The sequence below is a fragment of the Hermetia illucens genome, chromosome 3 (assembly GCF_905115235.1).
Source record: "Hermetia illucens chromosome 3, iHerIll2.2.curated.20191125, whole genome shotgun sequence".
NCBI classification, from domain to species: domain Eukaryota; kingdom Metazoa; phylum Arthropoda; class Insecta; order Diptera; family Stratiomyidae; genus Hermetia; species Hermetia illucens.
The window spans coordinates 76,597,726-76,620,742 of NC_051851.1; the positions used below are offsets into that span (position 1 = coordinate 76,597,726).

A 23,017-nucleotide genomic window follows, 5' to 3' on the forward strand; every position below is an offset into this window, starting at 1 on the left:
TTCAGTTAGTGATCAATCGACAGCAGCGTATAATTTGGGGGAACGTGTTTTCTGTAGAAAATTCGCCGCAGTTTCCCAGTGTGCGCGTTTGCGTGCGCATAGGGCCGTGCATGCAATGAGAAGTTGCATTGAATGCTTGATTGCATCGTTTAGTGTGTGCACAGAGAAGTACCACAGGAGCACATGAATTTTGAAGCGTGCACGGTTGAAGCGATCTCCTCCCCGAAATCAAGAAGATGGTCGAGAAGAGGAAACAGCAGCACGACCAGGACTCCATGGCGAAGTAGCCGAACCAAGAAAATCAGACGACCAGCTATTCAAGTCTCCATACTATATATGGATCCAGTCCGAATTCAGAGCAAATAATTACAGCTCAATATTTTGCCTCAGATAATTCTCTCTCAAGCACCATCGATTTTTCAACAACCAACCAACAGTCGACTGTCAACCTTTCTCGACTGTTTTATTACGAATAATGTCATGCAAATTGGTCTGGAAGGATCCTTTTTACCCACTTTCGGAATAAAGACTACATGCTCTTGGTATCTATCCCAAGGCTATGCTGCCCCTTGCCACTCTTAGGAGAGATCCTAAGACGATTACCAGGCCTCTCTGGAGTAGTGCTAGAAAAATGCAATCTTCTCTGTGTGATTTCAATAGCTTAAATGTTCAAACTGCCCATCTTACTATAGCTTCCAAGCATACCTCTTTCGCTTGTTTCCAATTCGCTTTTCTTCCGTTTTGTTGTTAATGTAATTCCGCCGTGGGGTAAGATTCCCAGAAAACAGTTTTGAGAATCAGATATATCCTGTCCTCCTTATTCTCGGTAAATTTTCCATCTGCCTTCTTCAGACAGGCATAAGATATTGTTTGTCTTTGACTGTAGCTTTATATAGCCTGGATGATTCCTCGGTTTGTTCACAGTGTCTTCACAGAATCTGTTTCGTTTTGCTCCACTGATCGCGTTGCTATACATCATCAATGCTCTTTTCTACCTCTGCCAGTCCACGGTTTGTTTCGGCAGGTTGGAGAGTTCTCGCACCTCCTTCCTCTGGCTAGGTTTGAATTCCACCAAAGTGTGTCCCCGGATGACTTTACTGTCTTAGCCGGACAGCTGGTTTATATGCGTTAATGACAATTTTATTAAGGCCTTCCACTACTGTTTCTAGCACTATTTTGCTACCGATGTCATTGCTCACTTGTAGATAAGCCAGGTTGTCACTCAGGTGTCTTGTCTAGGAGTCCTATACTGTTCTCCAATGATTCCTTATTATTCTATCTACTTCTAAGTTGCTCAAAATCTTGAATCCGATTACTCTGCGATCCGGCATGGCTTATCTGACACACTCTAATTCTTGACTAAACTGCGCTGTTCCCCAGAGTTATATACTACACCTCTCGGCAGGGGCTGGTCAAGAATATTCGCGTGCTTCCTGTATTTAAAGGATGAATTCTAAAAGTACTCGCCTCTTAGTTCCATGTCGCCGCATCCCCAGATCTCATGGTAGGAGTTAGCACGGCAGCCGAGAAAAAGTGGTACTGCCTTCGGTGGAATCAGAGAGTCGCCTCCTGGAAAGTATCACCCCTCAGCTTCTAATGAGACTTGGATACCCACGAAGCCTTCAATTAGAAATTCTGAAAAACATATCTATCTTAAGTTTCTTTTGAGAACAATGCAAGCTCCTGTTTTCTCGCAGGGGGAATCCCAAATTACCTAAATACTTCCTCCTTGTAGACCGTGAATTTACCCCGGGTTTTTGAGCCAGCACTATTCCAATGTCATCCTTGGAACTTGCCCTTGCAATTATTGCAGATGCAGCTTTTATATGATGGAGATTTACCTAAACTATTTTAGTGTTGGCCATCAGTCCCATTAGTGTTTGGAGCTCTTCTTCAATATTGGAGTAACGTCTTCCTTCCCCGATACGGCACTTACTTGCATTCCACTTGAACCCTAGAAAGTCTAGCCCAAAGTAGTTAAGTTTCTCCTGCTCTATGAGCAGCACTCCGCCTGCTTGATCTTGCTATTCTAGCGTCTATGGTCTCCTCGATTCCTTCGGGTACCTTTGTTGGATATCCACCGAATGTGTCCTCCGAAGATTCCTTCCTTACCACATTTCGTATTGATGAAGCAGTTACGACATTTAATTGCCTTCAGAGATCGGTCGCCTGCCCTGATCGTGAGGAGTTGGCTTTGCCCTCCTCCTTGCTTCTAAAAACTCTCCATAACCGTGTTCAGAGATGCATGTTTTGAGTGGTGAGGAAACGTAGAAGCTTCCCCGTGTCAATCGTTGTGGATTTGGGAAGGTAAACAGTCGCCACGTGTGTCCGTGATATGTTATCCTCAGAACACGTCGATAGTTCCGTCCTCTTCCATCCTGGCAGTTTAAGAACTATAATCCTAAGCCAGTCAGTCGTGTCCTTCGTGGCACAGTTATTCGGTATGTAATCTGATCGAAAACGTATGCCCTTAAACACAAGCTCCTTATTCCATCCCTCGCACATCTCCATAATCATGGGTACTCAATTATTTCCTGCTTCTCACGAACGAGTATTTGTTCCGGAAATGCTTTTGGCAGTATGGCCAGTCGAATGCTCTTTACCGCATTAGTATAACTAACGGTGGGTCTTCTGATTCCTGATTTTATCCCTGATCGCCTCGAGATTTCCCCTTTCTGGGCTTTATTTGGGTTTTTGGGGAGCATTTCTTTCTTACAGGCTGATTTCCGCTGCTCTCCGCTTTTTTGGTTCTGAGACTGAAGGCTTAGATCTGCCTTTAGCCTTCTTAAGGGCCTCTTCTGGTTTGAAATCTACTTTCAGATAGCACAAATACCATATAACACCTGCCCTGAGGCCTGTCTCCTTCCTGACGTCTGATATCCTGACCTCAGGCGTACCTTTACTCTTCCCTACCTTTTGAGAGGGGACATCTGTTGATTGCGGTGTTCGTTGAAGACTAATGTTGACTTTGGCTCGACTGTCGCGACTTCTCCTTTCTTGGGTGTAATCATCTAACTCTCAATGTTACGGAGATTTACGTCCGCCTGATGACCAGTCCCGCTTTCTTGTTTTTAGTTTTTTCTGTGTTCGTTTGTGTACTCATTTGATTCACACGACTATGGGTGTTAGGAGATCTGCTGTATCGTAGCGCCCCTAACACGATAAGGTCAGACTTATTCATTGGGGCGACCGGATATCAGTGGGGCTCTATTACCCTCGACTTTAAACTGTTCAATGGGCACTATTCCCATAACACCCTGAACTTTTTTCGGTCTAGGCGTCTAGATCGTGGCGTTTTATCAATAGTAGGGTCACCTCGTACAGGGTGTGGCTTCCATCATCCACTAACGTTCTTGGTGAACGAGAGGCTTAGCTCCTGGGGAGCCGCATATCTAGATACGTTGGTTCCCAAAAGCCTGCATTCCGCATTGGTCTATCCTGCAGTCTACTGCTTGACGCCATCTTGTAAGGAAACAATTATTTCCGGGCGGATCTTCCTTTTGTCAATCCCCTCATTTTGCTGACCCTAATCCAGTATTCGGGCTTTCAGTTTCCAGATTTTTCTATGGCTGGCGGCTCTTCAGTTTTACTGGATAAAGAGCTTCCTGTATTCCTACAATTTTTACAAGGTTTCGCCATTGGAAAGCTGTCAACTGCGTTCCATGTGGGCCTTTCATACCTGTCCGTAGTTTACCAACACTGCGAACACTAACAGAAGAATTTATAAACCAGATACTTTCAGTTAAGAAAGATATGCGTAGAACATGTCCCTTGCTCATTACTTTCACTTTTAATTACCTTCTTTGAACATTAGAGACCAAAGACATGGTGTGTAGAATAATCAAAAACAAATCCCTTTACATTCATTCAACTTACGATTTAAAGAGCCTTGGATGAGGCATGTCTTTACCGCTGGCGAGAAAGTTTTTTTGCGGATAGCAGGATATGCTAATCAACTGACAATTCAAAATGATATATATTGGTCTTTCAGACAGTCTTAAGAATGAACGATTCATGACTTTCTGATGTCCCTACTATTCCGACTGGCGAAAATTACCTGGACGACCATAAAAGCAAATTAAGAAAACGGTCGAAATTTCGATGTTTCAGGTATGAAAGGTTTTGTGTGTTGCTTACTTAAAAGCATTTTATTAGACAATTGTCCCATTAGTACATCATATATATGTCCGTATATTATCTTAGAATGTACACTCTCGCGTGCTACCGATATTTAAAGTCTTAGGATTTGCACTGAATTGACAATTTTGGCGTTCTATAACTTGGTAAGACCATGTCTTACATTATAGCCATTTCATGATTCTAGGATGACTTTAACTGGTATTTGGAAGGCAATTACTAAAAATTATAGTAATATACTATTATTAACTTACTTTGTGTAGACGGAGGGTATTTTGGAGCATAGGCACTGTATACTGGCAGCTTCGTGATTCGCTTCAGATTTTTCGGTTTGATTGACCACTTTTCAGCCCCCGCTCTCCCGCTTTGTGCATTTAATGTTAGAGGTGGGATCAGCTTTGAAAAGCACCGATCGAAAACATTTATTTGATACCCGACATGATTACATTTGGTAAAAAGACAATTACACTCCACTTTTGTATGTATGCAGATCTCCTCTTAAATTCTACGTAAAACGTCCTTAGGCGTTTACTGTTCTCATCTTCCCACCAAATTTGGCGTCAATCGGTATAACCATTTCTGAGAAAAATACGTGTGAAAGACAGACAGACGGACAAACCGACTCGCCTGCTTGCGGACGGTAAAGCTGAGTAAAGGAAAAAAGGAAATTTTGTTTAATTTTTCCAAGTGAACTTTATTTAGAAGAATGGAAGTAAATATCAAAATGGAAGAGAATAAACTAAGCAAACAATGGAAGAACGCGGAACCCAGCTCGGGAACGAGATTACTCCCTCAACGGTGGTGAATATGACCTTTGGTGAGCATTCTATTGCCGATAGCTAACCATGAAGACACATTCGAAAAAGCAGGAGGACAACAAGAACACCACCAAGAACTGGCAAAGAATCAAACCAAAGTATAAGCTTTACTTCCAGCATAACTAATGTGGCAAACGAATCAACAATAGAAACCGACGCCAGGAAAACGGAAATGACCCGGCTAATATGCGACGATCTAACCAAACCCAGCGCAAAGTCAACCAAATTGGACCAGTTTCCCACTACTGCACAGAATGGATCTGGATGGAATGGAATGGATCTGACCGAGACCCAGCTTCGGAAGGTCTCTCAATAGTCAAAGGGATGCGATCCCAGGTTGGACTCCGGTTAAATCAAGGATGAAACGCAACGAAGCAGTGAGGATTACGAAACAAAACTTCTGATAGCAACAGCAAAAGAGGGCTTGTCCTATGCTGATACTTTACGAAAGGTTAAGGCAGATCCTACGCTAAAGTACCTTAGTGACAATGTCACGCGAACTAACCGAACATAAAAAGGGCGACTGCTGTTCGAACTATAGAAGGAAAAGAAGGATTATAACGCCCTTCAGAAGAACATAAAGGCTTCACTCGGCGAGCTAACGACCATCCGCGTAAGTCGGCCAAAAGTTATGATAAAGTATAAAAATTGTTCTGGAATCATCACTTGGTAGGCAATTTGCGCAGCGCTCAAACATCAATTGAAACTGGAGGACGTGCAGGAAATGGATTCAAGAGCTTAATGAGAGCGTTAGGCGGAACGCAGACAACTACCCTAACTATGTCAGTGGCTTTAACTTTAAAAGCACTATCTGCGGTAAAGTCCGCATCGGGTGAGTCGTGTACAGACAAGCACTAAAAAACTGCTTCAAATGCTTCGGATATGGCGAAGGATTCCACTAGCACCACCGACAGCCCGAAACTGTGTTAAGATGTGGGAGGGGAAATAATTTGGCAAGGGATTGCAGTAAGAACCCTCACCGCCTTCTACGTAGAGAAATCAAAGATATCGATTGTAACCATATAACGGGTAGCACCAGGTTTCCAAGCTACATTACCGTTTTAAGTACTTGACATAAATGAGAGTCATCCAGTTGAATATAAACCACTGCCAAGTCACTCAGAATCTGCAATCACAGAAGGTGTATGAAAAGGAAAACGATGTTGCTATTGTCTACAAACAATACAAAAGTCCCCAACAAGGCGCTTGGGGCACACACATAAGTGGAAAGGATGCGGTGTGGGCTTACATGAGACTTTTACTTTTATACCGTTCAAAGTATCAAAATACCTAAATATTACAACATGCTAGACAGACTAGCGAAAGACGCCAAAGATCACAACGCCAAAATTACTGCTGGGGACTTCAACGCTTGGGCAGAGTGTGGAAGCCGCCACACAGATGAAAGGGAAGAATTCTACTTGAGGTGTTCTCCTGCTTTAACGTCACACTGCCCAATTTCGGAAGTGTAAATACTTTTAGACGTGGAGAGCTAGGCTCCATCGTGGATTTTACTTTCGAAAGTGGCTCGCAGGTCAAGCTTCTACATTGGCATGTTAGCAAAGAATATACGCATAGCAACTACCAGGCGATATACATATATTATAGTTGATAGGGGACCCAGATCAATAAATCCTCATCTGAAGAAACCAGAAATAGATTAGTCATTAAATGCACTTGATGAAGATATATTTCTGGAGGTATTGAGGTGGGACCCTGAGCCTACTTAAACGGCCATGGCAAAAGCGTCGCAGCTGCCCAAGCCAAGACACGCACACTTTCGGAAGCACAACCATAGCTACTGGTGGAACGCCTAAATAGGGAAATGCCATGCGAAATGCCTGAAGGGTGGAATGCGAAGCTAACATCGAAGAAGCACGCCAGAATATGAACAAAGATACCCCGAGTAACGCTCGCAAAAAATCGCAGTGGGCTATCACGACAAGTAAAAATTATCGCTTCAAACGACTCTGTGATGAGGCGGATTCCGATCCATGGGCCGGCGAGTACAAGTCGGGTATGTCAGCAATAAAATTACACTAGCAAGGATGGTTCCAAATATAGGCAACCCGAAACACAGATGACATACAAATCATAGCACGTTCTATACCAGACGACAAGGAAGCGTTCCTACAACTAAATAAAGCAGCGCAAAAAGTCTGTCTAAGAATTAATGAAAAGAAAACAAAATGTATGACTCAATCAAGAAGGCAGGCACCAAAACGACAAAACCGAACAACGGGCGGCTTTAATTTTGAAAACGTAGATAATTTGGTGTGTCTAGTAGTAAATAGCGAAGAATGGTAATGAAAAGGATGAAGTTCAGCGATGAATAATGAGGGCCAACAACTCATACTAATGTGTTCCACGGATAATGAAAAGTAAAAGGGTGCACTGGAAAAACAAGCCCCAAATTGAAAAGACCATAATAAGACTTGTGCTATTGAACGGTTCAGAAGCTTAGACTCTAACGCAGGCGTTAGAGAAATCGACACATTCGAACGTAAAGTTCTATGCCGGACTTGGATACTTGTATCGGTAAAACATGGATCTGACTGGTGAATTGGATACAACCATGAGTTGCACCAGCTCTATGAGTCCCAGTACCATCGATGTTAAAATTGTTAAAATTGCGAAACTTACACGTGGAACGGATAGACGACAAGCGAATACCTAACAGGGTATTCAAAGGCAAACTCAAAGGGCGGCGGAAAAACCACACAAAGAGCGGGAGGACTCGGTAGATGAGGCCAGTAAAAAGCTGCTGACATTTTCTACCTGGAGGACACGATCGACGGATCCAGATGGCTGGAAGAAATCTATTCTGGAGACCAAGGGCCGATTTGGCCTGTCGCGTCATTGAAGAAGAAGAAGAAACGCAGCCGACGATTACTTTTACGGCGAGTCGCCGACTCTGTTCTTTTATACACGGCACCAGTATGGGCATCGGCGATAAAATTCATAGAAAATCGCAGAAGGCTACAAGCTGCATTTGAACATGCTGCGCCTACCGAAAAACATCTTATTAGGCAGCAATGATTGAGAGCATGATCCCAGTAGACATTTTAACTTATGACACAAGCAGCTTGTACAAGAAGCAGGAAGAGAGCTTAAGCAAGCAAAGTGAGCGAATGAGGTCGTTGACTGCTTAGTAAACGGCATGAGACCAGGCGAAGAGTGGCTTCTGAGAATACAGGCTTATCCCAAACATAACATAAGTGTACGGACTACGCGAAGCCACGGTGAGATGAGTGACGTTCTGACTCAGTCCTTAACCGGACACGGTTGGTACAGGGAGTATCTCTACAGGTTTCGTTTCGCTCAATTTCCCTACGAGTGAAAGCGGAGCCGAAGATGTAGAATCCGTTTCCTTCGCCTGCCCAAGATTTGAAAACTCAAGAAGAAACCTGGAAACGGGGGAAAATTTGATCTGATGAAGTACATGGTGCACTTAAATACAGCATGGGATATGGTAATTGCAATTGTGAAACAGATTCACTATCAGCTTTAAGAAACGGAAACACAGTGGAGGCAAAGAAGGGAAGCTACTGCAAAGCAGTAGTAGCTCATTTAGAGAGAACAGTTAAGAATTGAACAGCCCCATGAAGCAATATTAGAACGGTGATTCCTCAAGTAGAGTGTGGAGAATGTGGGAGGTTTTAGTCGGTAAAGGTTCGGCATTCGTATATTAGATTCCAGATGCGTATCGATTATGGATTTACCTCAGCCAAAACAAAGACAAAGTGTCCGAATAACTGAGTGGTTAGAGCGCAAAGCTGTCGTACGGAAGGTCGCGGTTCAAATCTCACTGGTGGCAGTGGAATTTGTATCGTGATTTGACGTCGGATACCAATCGACTCAGCTGTGAATGAGTACCTGAATCAAATCAAGGTAATAATCTCGGGCGAGCGCAATGCTGACCACATTGCCTCCTACAGTGTTCTGTAGTGTACTGTTACAGTCTTGAATGAAGTGCTCTAACACACTTCAAGGCCCTGATCCAACATGGATTGTTGCGCCAACGATTATTAATATTAAAACAAAGACGGACAGGCAGACAGTAAACCAATTTTAATAAGGTTTTGTTTTACAAAAAACTTTAAAAGCTAGGCAACGGTACCACCGACAAACCAGTCGTAGTCAGGTCTCCAGTTCTCCTCGTTATGCGAGTTTCTGTACTCCCCTTTCCGGCTGACGGGACCTTAGGCACTGAGCGCAGGCTTTTTACTGTAGTGAGAAAAGTGCGTATGACCGACAGGCGGACAGATAGACAGATGAACAGACAAATAGATGGATAGACGGATAGACAAACAATGAATTAATTTTAATTTAGTTTGGGTGAAAAATATGCAAAATTTTAAAAAAACTACTCTACCGGACGTATTTTTCATTTCTTCCAGCTTCCAGCTGACTAATAGTTCCTTTCGTTATTTTGCAGCACGGATCCACCCTGTCAATTCGTGTATTTCTCCAAAAACCAAGTACCATTCAATTGGAAGAAAAAATTGGAAGTGTCTCTTCCATTTCAAAACTTGTTGGGAAACCATACAACAATTAACCTATGGCTGCCCCGTTCATTAAACTTGAACTTGACATCGTTTCATCTCATTTGTCGCTTTCTCTTGATTCCAAGTAATCCGTCCCATAAAAGAAAGTTAGAATCACTCAACTTGATTACATTTGTTAATGCTCGCATGCATATTGTGAAATTTATCTTCGCTATAAATTCTTGCAATAATTTTGCTAAAAATTGCAACGCGAAAGATTATCTAAAGAAGCTGTTAAACTATTCCTTTACCCCCGTTTCACCCGCTTTTCGGTTTTACTGTGAATACATCAAATACGAAATTCGTAACCGTCATAATTTGTTCGCGAAGGATATAAAGTGGCCATAAAAGTCGCAACCAAATGAGATTCTTCGTGACTCTATAAAAGCAATTCATAACCATAAAATAGTCTGTAGGAGTAATGTATGCAAGTGCGCGGAGGAATGTGTTTATGTGCATATGAAAGTGGTGTATCTAAGCTCTTGGCTATTCATCCGCATATCTGAGCTTCTGGGGATGACCTGATTCCCTATTCTTAAGGTTAGATCTTGTAACTACGGATTATTACGGTTGTGTAGTGCTGCTGGAAGCAAATTGATCGCTCAGCCTAAGATTTACAGCTTCCTATTTCACTGGGGCCTTTCTTGCAACGAGCACTTATCACTGTCACATCACGCAGCGTTTCACTGTGAATAGCTGCCGAAGCAAGTCTACATTCGGCTTAGTAGAAAGGAACGACTAAGCTTGTATGCACTTACCTTTAGTCCAGTTCGAGAGATACCCGGAGCGATTCAAATTGAGACCGAAATTCAGCATTCAAGGTACTATCTTAGCGTTTTCTTACTCTAGCCGTACGTGTCGCCTGCATTAGGCTAAATCAAAAGGATAATGGAGATTTGGCGATGGTACATATCGTCCAACATCTATCTACCAGCTCCCATGTCCCAGTGACTAAACATGAATCTTCGACAAAGATCTTACCGTCTGCAGTGTGGAGATACAGCCGACTTGGGCAAAACGATGATGGCGAACCAAAGGAAGTCGTAAATCCTATACAATTTCAGTGTTCGTTTCTGACTGAAATGCTGCCTTTGCCATGCTGTGTAACAACGATTCAGAGAAAAGGCTTAAACTCAATAAATTTAAATGGCAACCGTTTGACACATAAATCTCTTTACAAGGACCTTTTCATAAAGTTGGTGTTAGTACAAGGATGGCAGGGAAGGAGATTTTGCTTAAGCGATGTTACCAGGATTTTCTCGAGATTACGCTGTTTCGCTTCGAGCAGCAGAAACACAAAGCTCTGTACCGCATCTGGCTATTACACTGGTCCCATATTCATCGTCCAATGCCTGCACCCCCTAGTGCTACACGAGGCGAGAAAGGATATTGTCACGGCAAATCTATTCTTCTCCTATTTCTGTAGTCTGTTAAACTTCGCAGTGAGGACGATTGAAGGAGGATATTTTTTCCTCACTCATTCATCTCTCTATTTACTTTATTTTCGTCCTTTTTGGCTGATAATGGCGCACCCTTCAAGTTTGAGGATAGAAATCGGAAATGAGAAATAGCCACGGTAATCCGGGTTTACTTATTGCAATTGATTTTGAAATTCGAGGATAGTTAGTATTGATTTAGGAGCAAAGGGTGGAATTTAAAATTGTCTCAAGGATGAAAAAGTGGGAAAGGGTTTTGCAAATGATTGTGGGTAGCCATTTTCTGACACAAAAACGAGCGCATTTGTTTCAATATGTTATTGATAAATTAGAACCCATTTGCCTCAAAATTTGAATAATGGGGTCAGATTCTTGTTGTGATGATATAAAAGACTTCTATGAATACATATTGAAGAGCCCGCCCAATAATGTCGATAAATTTTAAAGAAACCGAGTAAGGGAATGTGGCACGAGTAGCAGGAATACTTTCACATTTACATATTAGTTTTTAGAAGAAAGGTTCATTTTTAGAGACAGTTGCGTTGGGAGGTGAAAGGCATTTATGCACAAAGGACCGGACTCCTGCTCAGACAGACTCCCGGCGAAAACACCCTCTGTTGCGTCTAAGATACTAACCCGAAACCGTTTGACACATTACCTCAGGACCTATTCAGTGTAGGATTGCAACACCGCTCAATAAGGCTCAGCTACTCTAGTATCTTTCTTATTCATATCCCCCTTTTTCGCCTTATGAATACCTTAATTATAACGTGCTACTTTGCAGCATTTTCTCTATGCGCCGTTTGGCTCCTGCCAATTATGTCACTTTCTACATGTTGATTTCGTGGCGGGTTTCTGCGGATCTAAAGGTTACCTTATCTTGATCTCTTGGACAACGAGCAATCCGCCCAAGTCTGATCCTGATCATTGTTGTTGAGTTTCCTGATGACTCAATTGTAGTTTTCCAATCTGCGTCTGAACTTTATAGTTCGTTCACCCCTCTTGAAAGAGCTTCGGTAAATTTGAAATTCTCGATTTTCGGGAAGTTGGGAGAAGCCGTTTGTCTTAATCACCGCCACACAGCTTCCAAGTATCCCCTATCGTTGCACGGCAGACACTACTCCATATTACGTCAGGGATATTGTCCTATAACCAGGGTGATGGAAAGTCGGAGTGCTTTCGATATTTAGGTAAGTAAACTTTAAAAATGCGTGAGTATAACGTATGACTTTGTTCTACGTACTCGCTCTTCAGCATAGCCCCAATCATGGTGTCCAGAAACACTTAACACTTTCCCTTCGAAAGATGATGGCGATGACGCTCCCATCTTCTGCAGAAAAAAGGTGTATACCGTAATTTCTCGATTGTGTGAAGATAGCACTGGAAACAAGACTTTCCGCTGAGCACCTGGATTAGTAAATATTCAACCACACGATGTGCGGTACATTCACCCCTCCACTCCCTTTCCCACAAGCGCAACGACGACTTCATTATTTCCTTTGCTTTTTCTAAGGTAGTGTCGGAATAACTGAGTGGTTAGAGCACAAGGCTGTCATACGGAAGGTAGTGGTTCCAATCCCACTGGTGGCGGTGTATTGTGATTTGACGTCGGATACCAGTCGATTCAACTGTGAATGAGTAACTGGGTCAAATCAGGGTAATAATCTCGGGCGAGCGTAATGCTGACCACATTGCCTCCTACAGTGTATTATTGTAGTATACCGTTACGGTCTTGAATAAAGTGCTTTAACACACTTCAAGGCGCTTGGATTGTTGCGCCAAGGTATATAAACCTTCATACTGAGGAAGGCAGCCCACACTTTGTAATCGTGAAAAAAGGACTTACTAAAACGAACTTCTCTACAAACGACGTCTACTGGATAAAGAGCTGTCATATGCTCGAAGAAGCTCATCTTCGTGCCTATTATGATACCGAGGTTATTCACCGCCGGCTTCAACAAGATCACGGCTTCAGCAGCCTGAATAGGGAGAACTGTAAGAACTCTCTCCTTGGTCACGACGAGCACTCCGGTTTTCTCCAGAACTATGGTGAATCCATGCTCAGCTGAGCCACAGCAACATCGACGTATCCCACCAAATATGAGTCACCAGGCATCTCTGTTGCAGCAAACTATCGTATAATGCGTTCCAAATGTCCCGAACAAGAATAGATCCCTGAACCGCCTAACCTTCATTTGACGCTGTCCTCGGCGAGTCTTGTAGAGGAGGGCGTGCTCCTTTAAGTAACCGCTCAATATCCGCAAAAAGTTGCCTAGAATATAGAAACGGTTTTTTCAGCAACTCAAGCAGTTGGCATCGCCTCCCTGAATGGAAGGCATTTAGCGTCACAAGGAGCCCCACTCGTCGACAGTGGCGACTATGTGACTCAACTAGTTTTACAGTTTAACCCGCTTCCTCAATCGCGTCAATTAAGAATCGCCTAAAATCATATTGTATCGTATTCCACCACAACATGTATTGCGTCATTCAGTCTTAGAATGATAAGCTTCTCAGGCAGTAAAAAATTGAATTGAATTGAATTGAATTTCCTTTATTGGCTAATAATTATGTAAAGTAGATACAATTATGTAAAACAGATACAAGTACGTATTTCCAAATCAATCTCCTAATTCAAACCATTCCCAAGCAGCTTGCCCGCTGTATCCAACATACTGAATGGACGGTACACTGACAGCGCCTCGGGGTACCCACTGCCCTTGTTTATCAGTATAAGTCTCCCAACGTTCCAGCAGGAAGGAAACACGAAAAATGCGTTGAATGCGCTGAGTAACAAGTGTGGTTTATATTTTCCGACAAGTTTCAGCGCTTCACTGGGAATACATTCGTAGGCAGTACTGTCTTCGCTGGATCATTTAAAATGAAAAATGAGGATTCCTCAGTACTACCGCCCTCATCGACAGCAACAGTTCGGATAGAGTAGACAAGAAAAAGTGCTTACATAATTGTTTCCACTTTCACTACTTCTATGAATCAGGATGATCGATGGGCACCAAGTTTTTTAGTAAGCAGGTTATGCCTGAGACCTCAAGCCTCCTTGTTAACGATGCTGATTAGCTCCTGCCAGCAGCGTGCTTCGCACCTTTTGAGTTCGTGCCGGGGTTCCTTTTCAATCTCTGATATTTTGCGGGTCTCTTGTATGCTGAGCAACCCGCCGAAGTCCGCCAATGTTTTGAAAGAGCTTCGGTACATTTGAAAACGTCCACTTTCGCAATACTCCGCCTGATAGGATGTCAGAACATTGAGAGGTGCCGTTTGTCACTCTGAAGAAAATATATTGATCATTGGCCAAAAAATTGTCCAATATCCTCCATCGTGGCACCGCAGGCACTAAGCACTCCGCGGCAAAGTTTTCGACAAGAATAATGTCCTTGCAACCAGGGCGTCGTAATGTCGGAGCGCCACTGAAATTTCGCGCCTTCGAATCTGGTAGAGCCATGCCGCATTCGTGGACAACAATTTCCCCCCAACTAGTTAGAGTCATTTCGCCGAAGTCTAAGACTCGCTGTGAGAGCAGATGTCATCAGCGTACTTGAGGTCCTTTAGGAAAGATGTCATCATCCATTGAACCCTCCATGCCCCAAGGAAAACATCTTCCGGGTACCGGATCTTAAGCGCATAAGGTTCGCCCCGTCTTTGGTTCCCCTCCCTCCCAGCTTTAATTTTAAGTGACAAGAGCGCTTTTAAACGCAGTCCAACTCTTATCAATATTCTTCGGTGAATTATTCAAGATGACTACCATTCGATCAGCAAAATAGTTTTTTTCACTGCCGAATAAAAGCGAGGCTCTGAAAGCGAACTATATCAAGTTTCGGGATCGGAACTCTCATCCCTCTCCGAGGTAATCCAAAGTAAGCGACCATTAAGCGATAATCTCCCTGGAAGCTGATTTCAGTGGCTCTTTTGTTACGCACAATTAGAGGAGAGCTCTTAAATCCAGTGCTGATCGGTCAGTTGAAGTTCGACAAGCCTCATAGCATGCTTTATGTTCGAATAACGCAGTTCAGAGGCCACATAAAATTGGAATTTTTGTGATTACATTAATTATAATAGGCTGAGATTTTCTTTTGAAGTTGGTCTGGCTTATGAAGTGGTTCACAAAAACCAAGACTGTGGCTTTTACTTGCTACCCTGCTTACTGAAATCATTTAGAATGAAATGATCCTTTATTTTTTTTTTTTTGAAAAATAAAAGTAGGCGGGAGGGCCTGGTGATAAGCTCGAAATTTTTCAACTGTTGTTACAGATCTGACCTACTTCATTTGTGCTTGAAAACAAAACATCCATGCATTATCGCTATTGGTTCTTGGCAATTTACTTCAGCTGCTACCTTTTTTTAAGAAGCGTGCACTTCTGCTGCATTAGTCGACGCTAGATAATTCTCAGGCGACTTACAGTAAAATTGTGGTCCTTTCTTAACACGTGACTTATCTGCTGCTATGCCGTAAGTAACACAAAGTTAAGACTGGCAAGGTATAGCCCCATCTTGCTGATCATGTGTTTGCTGCTTGCTGGATATACAAAATGATCAACGCTCTTTTATCCCCAAATTTACATAGTAAGAGTGTGAAACTGAAAAATCTGGTTTTGTATCTCCAGTCCGACCCTGATTGCGTTATCCAAATCCAGAGCATTTGGCCATGGCCCATGAATCGGTGTGAAAGTAAGCAAATGTCGCATAGTCATGGTAGTTTAGAGAAGATGACATGGCCCACGTCTGAGCAAGCTAACGCAAAGAATGTCCACGATAAAGAGAAGAAAAAGCAATCCTGGAGGACTCCGTTTCTGACACACTTACACTTTTGCTATTGCAGATACATTCCTAATTCACACTACCGAAAACATTCTCGTAATCGATGAAGAGCTAAAATCTTCATCATCATCAACGGTGCAACAATTATCATACGGTCTAGGTGTGCCTTAGTAAAACTTCAGACATCCCAGTTTTGCGCTGTTGTCCAATAATTTATCCGGATTCGTCCATCCTCATGTAGGGGGCCAAAAATACTTCTGAGGATTCCTCTCTCGAATGCCGCTCGCAAGTATTTTTGGTAGGAGCCCTAGTCTCCGAGGAATACATTAGAACTGGTAAGGTCACTGTAAAGTAAAAACTTTGTCCCTTCTTTATCGTTCTCAACCAGTGCCATTCGATGTTGTTGTTTTTAAGGTTTGTGGAAAACTAAACCTTATTAAATGGTAATCCGGGACTGTTAAATACTAAAACTACCTTCTTCACCTTCCACTGTCTCCCGGCGGGACTCCCATTTGGTGTTCACGTTTGTGTTACTCTATTATTCATTTTTCCGGCCGACCACTTCCAGACTAAGCTTCTTATGGATGGCTACTATTACCTTTGCAACTTCAGTCCACTCCGCCTTTGACAACAATATATCATGCGTGATGTTTTCGCTTTTAAGTGTTCCTTGCTTGTAGGGTCTAATGCATGCTACTGGACTGCGAATCTCGGGCAATGAAATAAGATGGGTTCTGCGTCCTCCGTAATCTTCGGGCTTTTAGGCAACATGGCGAATCTTCATACCCCATAGCCCATTTGATTCTATGGATCTAACGCCCGTTTCTAACTCGTCCCACCTCTCCTGCCATTCATCGATAGTTTCAGTTCTTCCGAGCTACCGGCTTCTACTCCTACCAACTGGAAGGCGTTTCTCCGGTGATATACGATCCACCGTCAAGACGTTGTCCTTCTTTCGCCAGAATATAAATCGGAATCATTCCTGCTTTTATGCATTTTGCTCACCGAAAGTTGTTCTGTTAACGCAATATGTTCGAAGTGCACTTATGCGATACTCAGCTCGATTTTTTCTCTTATTTATTGAATAATTCAGTACATTTGGCCACACTGAGGCTGCATATAATAGGAATGAACTGACACCCCCGAAATAACGGGCCGATGGATCGGTCTTGAGCCACTTATATTTGGAAGCATTGTCGCAATCAGTACTCCAGTCTTATTCGTCTTCGTTTCTGCACACTCCACATGTGATTTGGAATTCAGTTTCATTACGCCTGAGAGCTTGGAAAGTGTTAGTTGTGTTCCAACTTTGATTTCATAGACATGAACTTTCTCCAAGCAATGTACCAGCATTCTCCAACCAGGACTTAATCTGATAGATTGCTTCATTCGTATAAAGCTCGACATTATACATAATAATCCACAAGAATGGACTGAGGGCGGACCGGGTTGGGACTCCGCATGCCGTTCGATATAATTTGATCCTGTCATCTGATGCAACACAAAAGCCTATCAATTAGGGAGCCAGCAACAGTATGCACCACATATTTCGGTCTGCCTAACTTCATTGATGCTCATCTCGAGGTATTGAAGGGATTCTTCATATCGAGTGTGATCACCGCACACCTCTTATCCTCAGGATTTTAGACAGTTGGAAGTAGTCAATTATAGGCTACTCATTGAAATAGTTTGTCAGTATTATTTAGAAAGCATATCGGCTTGTAGGGTGAAGCTTTACCCAAAGGTATGTTTGGATTGGGGATCCTCCTTCCTTAAGACATACGGTTAATGACTCGGCAGACATATTTGGCGCCACATTTTGCTGCTTAAAGGCTTTGTTTGGGATGTTATCCAAGCCAGGCGCTTTAGTTATTTCTTTCAGAGCTTATAGCACCTCCTCCACACTTACCAAGGGCACTCCGATGCTGCCTACCTCGCCAGTGGTCAGTGCATCTATTTATATTTCACACACAATTTACACAAAAACAGTTGAATTTAGGAAGGTCATTATTTTGCACTGGGTTTAAGATGGCTGCTCGTATATGCAAAGGGAAGGTTTAAAGTTTTTTTAAAGAATGTGGTCATGTGCGGTAGCAAGTCATAGGCGAAATCTAGGACTCTAAATACCTCCCATTCCGATATCTTCTCAAATATTTAAATAGTATGATTTGTGGTTTCATCCAGCGCAGAGGCAACCCATCAAACGCTGCCTCACCTCCGCCCTGGGAGCAGCGTGGCGTCTAACAGTTTTCTCATCGTTTGCCGCAGAGAAATTTGTTGATCCAACCTGTTGCTAATTTGCCTGGAATGAAGCCTCTTTCGTAGGGGCCAATAAAGTTCTGGGCGTATGGGGCTATCCGACCTGTGTGATATTTCCCTTTTTATGTATGGAGCAGATAATGCCTCATTGCCAGTCGTCAGGCATTGATTCACTGGCCCACGTATTAAGCATCAGTTCGTGAACCGCTCAGTGTAATTGGTCGCCTCCATATTTAACCAGTTCGGTTGTAATTCCACTGACTACTGGTGACTTATGATTTTTAACCCGATGAATTGCACAGACTATTTCTCCCATGATTGGTGGTGATAGCATTTGCCCGTCGTCTTTAGTTGGCAGGAACTCCAATTCGCCGATATTCTGGTTATTGAACAGTTAATTAAAGCACTCAATCCATCTATCGGAAATCAGATTTCCCTCTTAGTTTCGGCAGGATGAACATCGAGGTGTATACGACTTCATAGTTCTGGCTTGTTGGTAAAAATTTCGCACTGGTGCGGTTGCTCCCTGTAGTTCTCGAATTCACAGACTTATTGGTTATCCCATGTTTACCTTTTCTTTCTGTGAAGTCACTTCTCCACTCGATGGAGTTTGGGATGGGCCTGTGCGCGTGCTCGCATTCTTTAAGAGTGCAGTATTGTCCGGATTTCAGCATTCTTCCCTTCCGTTGCTAGCTTACATTCATCGTCGAACCAGCCGTTCCAACTTGCCAGAGAGACAGTGATCTGAGTCTGTATTGGCCCCCCTATATGTTCTTACATTCATCAGGGCTGAGAGGTGGCGGCGTTCGATCAGCATGTGGTCAATTTAATTCAAGGTGATCCCATCTGGAAAGGCACATATATGTTTTTAGACCGCTTTCCGCGCAAACCAGGTATTTCCAACAACCATTTCGTGTGATACTGCTAACTGAATAACCCGCAGTCTGTTATCATTGGTATTCTTATATAAGTTATGGGTGCTGAAATATTGCCTGAATCTGGGCTCCGACCTTGCATGACTAGTTAAATCTCCAAGCATAATTTTGAAACCATAGTTAGGACAAGCTTCGAAGGTCGGCTCAACTGCCACGTAGAAGGTATCCTTCTCCCCCTCTGCAGCCTCCTTTGTAGGGGCGTAAGCGTTAATGAGACTTATATCTCTAAATTTGCCTCACAAATGCAGAGTGTATAGCCATTCGCTTATTTTTTCAAAGTCGATAACACCAGGTTTAATTTTTTGGCTGATTAAGAAACCTAACCACTAACCACTCTTCTTCAGGAAACCGGTCCCTGTTTAACATATCTCTTGCAATGCTGGTTCATCAGCCTTATAGTGGGATAGGGTATCGGTTAGCCGGGTTGCCGGGCTCGTCGTTGTAAACTGCATCCAGTCCGAGGCTCCTTTTATGGCTTGGCAACGTCGGTTATCACCCTTGAAGGACCAGTTAGTACAATTTGTCCCGTTTTTAGGCGTGTGACACTCACTCTTCTCTGTCAGTAGAAGAACTCCCAGCGATCACCACGTGGAGATGGAGATAACATTTGGTAGTAGAGTGGTTGGTGTTGGTTCAGCAGGCGTTTCCCAGATTTTGTGCTCCATCGTGGGTATAGTTGTAGATGGCTGCCTTATTCACTCATTATCAGAAGGCGGCATTGAATTAACAAGTGACCATATTGTTAAGTAGCAGCACGGTGATTAAAATTTGAAAATATGATTTTGATTCCATAACTGCGAAAGGCTACTACCTTGTAGAAGGTATCTCCTCTGAATCTGCAGTCTCCTCCATAGAGTCATCAAGGTTAATAAGGCTTACATTTCGAAATTCGCCCTGCAAATGCAGAGTGCATAGCCGTTCGTTTATATTTCTAAAAGCAGGATGTTTCATTTTTGGTTAATGGGATGTCTACTCCGAGCTCGTGGTATACTGGACGGCGAGGCATTCTCTAAGTCTGACGCATCAGCGTGGGTACCAACCCATGTTTTTGCCTTGAAGCCTATACTACCACAAAAGTGGCCGAAAATGAGTGCCCTTCTTCGGAATCCCTTCCCTTTCCCTTCATTAGGAAAGTTTCCACATCCTCAAGGTTCTACCAATGAATTTCACTAACAATCCTACCGAGCATAAGAGCTGCACGCGTCAGTCCGCAGCGAAACCGTTTCGTCCGATATTTTTACTTAGTTTGAGTCGGTTGATAGAAAAAATTTTTTTGTTTTGTTTGGGGGAGTGGTCTGTATCGGCATGTTATGGCGACTTGCCATATCATCCAGAAGAGGTGGAACTTCTGATTCAGATTCACGATGAAGCCCTTCCATGATGTGGTATACGGTGGCCAAATTGTTGCTATTTGTGGTGGCTTCTGCTTCTGTCAACAGTGCAATGGTGGAATTCCTTAGTCAAGGTACTCACCACACTGCCGACTTTGTATTTTTTTACAATAATGAAACTACAGTGCGTCGCGCTCACCCACACTCGCGACTATCAACAGAACTCCCATCTTCTTACTTTCATCGATTCGCTGCAATATTTTCGCAATCGGAGGCGTTTTGCAACGTCCTTTCAGGATGCGTCCGATAACTTGCAAATTTTCAGAAATATATAGAGTTTCCCCACCGCTGAACAACGATCTTTAGTTTCGCACCTTCTGGAATCAACCCTTAAATCTGTTCTTGATTAGACGTTCCCAGTTGGATAATCAACACTCAATTGACCTTGTGGCAAGCTTTGTTCTTGAACAGTGTGCCACCGATGACAAGGCGATGAAAATTGCAGGAATCTGCAGAAGGAAGGTAGTTTTCTCCAAATCCATAGCTAGTTGGTCAAGGTCTATAACTAGATGTGGAAGCAAACAGATGTTATCACTGTGGTCGAGGTGTTTGGGGAAGAATGTCATGGCCACCCACCGGGACTCGAACCGGAGTACCGAGGTCGAGAGGCTGGCGCTGGAGAATCACAATTACCACACCCGTCAACGATAATGGGCAGAAAATTCAACCCCGGCGGACTCCACTTTAGACTTCAAAATCAATCTGACATTTTACCACGACACAGCATGAGACATTTTATGCCGTCATATGTCACTCTGATAACCGCTATTATTTTCTTCGGAATGCACGTTCCTGATCCGCTCCCTCTTCACGCTGCTGAAAGCTTTCTCAAAATCGATGAACCGCGATTGGAGCTTTAATCTAAACACCGCACACTGTTCCACAATGATCTGCAGGGCGTTAATGTGATTAATACGAGAGTATATAGAACAAAAACCAAAACCAGATTTTCCTGACATTCCTTAATGCGCTTCAGAATAATTTTAGCTAATACTACAAACAATGAACTATATAGGATAGTCGGTTAAATATTGTAAACTGGGCATTAAAATATAAGAATTAATTCTGTATATTCAGAGTGGAAGTAAAAATAGTTCCACATCCATATTTATTTTTCGCATAAGCAGCCCCTTTACAGGCATGTTTCGACATTACATCTCGGAATCGCTCTCGGTTTCATCGGTGTCTAAAGTTGAATCTTAAATAAAAGAATACAATTACTTCTACTTTTATATTACTACTGCTTCTCTCGTACCTTCTTCTTCATCGCAATTATAAAACCAGCGACTTTCGGTTTTCCATGCATATAAGCAGAGCGATTTGACGTTTAAATCCCGTGCGTCAGCTTTCAATAGTGGATCTGCTACGTCAGGGATCACAACCTCAAGCTCACCACCTAATAAATTATATTTTGTTCAACATTGAAATTTAGGGACCTTTTTCAAATATTACTGAATCTCTGTCGAACAATTATGGGAGTAGCCCAGATGGCGGATACGGTGTTCTTCAAATGACTGTCCAAGCCTACGGTAGCACCGGTTGAATTCCTAATCCAAGAGTATTCGTTGTTATATCCACCAATAACTTGAAAATAAAATACAAGTTTTTTTCAGCTTTTGTTTTGAATAAATGACTAGGTTTGGCTTAGTTCACACAGCCACAGCTCTCACATGTTGAAAATTCAACTCTCTCAAACAACATCGTGAAAAGCATTTTGCCTATAATTTGGGTATTTACCAGTAATATATTGGGTACTTAGATTATTCGTATTTATATCGTTTGAAAGCACAATATTGGCGTCGTTCCTAGCCATCACATAGAACTTAAGATACAATTTGTATTCACTTGATACGTAATTTTTGAAGATATTGATAGGGAAAAAGTGTTGACATACTGGTGTCGCAGTACTGTCATACTCTTTGCACGTCACTAACTTCGTAAGGGGAACTACTTTCCCGGAAAGAGAATTATTGATTGTGCCTAGAATTGTTAGCACGAAAATCGCTAAAACAATACTTCGCGGACAAAACATATTCGATTCTAAACGTCTTTAGTTTCTAGTGTGGACTGGCTTGATTCTGAAAAGCATGACTTTCCAAGCAAAGGTACTTATACAAACTTATACACTGACCTTTCATTATATAGTCTTATTCGGATTTCGCGATTATTTTACCGTTGAATAGGGCTTTGTACGATCAGATACTCGAATGCTCTTAGCACTTTAGCGATTCAAAGTGAATTAATCATTATAACTAAGAAAATTATTATAACTAAAAAGTCGTACCATGAAAGCCTCCCTCCCTTCGTCTATAAAAGGGCCGAAAACAGATTACATCTTGTATAATAATTTAAATTTAAAGCGAAAGTTACATGGCCTACGAGTAAAACACTCCAATTTCAATATTAGTTCGTTAGTTGTAAATAAATAAAGTTAGATTTATCAGTTTTTTTCTTACACTCATACGGTACGCGATCGCCCACATGACCCGATTACACTTTAAATAGAATAATGATTAAAAATCACCACAGAACCCTTAATAACCAGAGTCAAGATGAAACTTACTTAAAACAAACTTGAAATGTTTATTATCTGAATCTATAAGCATCTTCCGTCTCTACTATGAAACTCATTCCTCAGAGCGTGCATACTGATTAAAATAACAAGTTTTCATTAATCGACATCGGGAATCCCACAAGGTTGGTTTAACCCAAGAAAAAGTATTT

At 42.5% G+C, this 23,017-nt stretch overlaps 1 protein-coding gene across 1 annotated transcript; it reads right to left on the reverse strand.

Moving 5' to 3' along the window:
- Positions 1-21,352: 21,352 nt before the first annotated feature.
- Positions 21,353-22,412, reverse strand: LOC119651466. Its single transcript, XM_038055073.1, has 4 exons — positions 22,031-22,412; positions 21,746-21,877; positions 21,549-21,689; positions 21,353-21,491 (listed from the first exon to the last, which is right to left on the reverse strand). Exons 1-4 carry the CDS (start codon positions 22,323-22,325, stop codon positions 21,445-21,447), a joined length of 615 nt encoding a protein of 204 aa, XP_037911001.1. The 5' UTR covers positions 22,326-22,412; the 3' UTR covers positions 21,353-21,444.
- Positions 22,413-23,017: the final 605 nt, after the last annotated feature.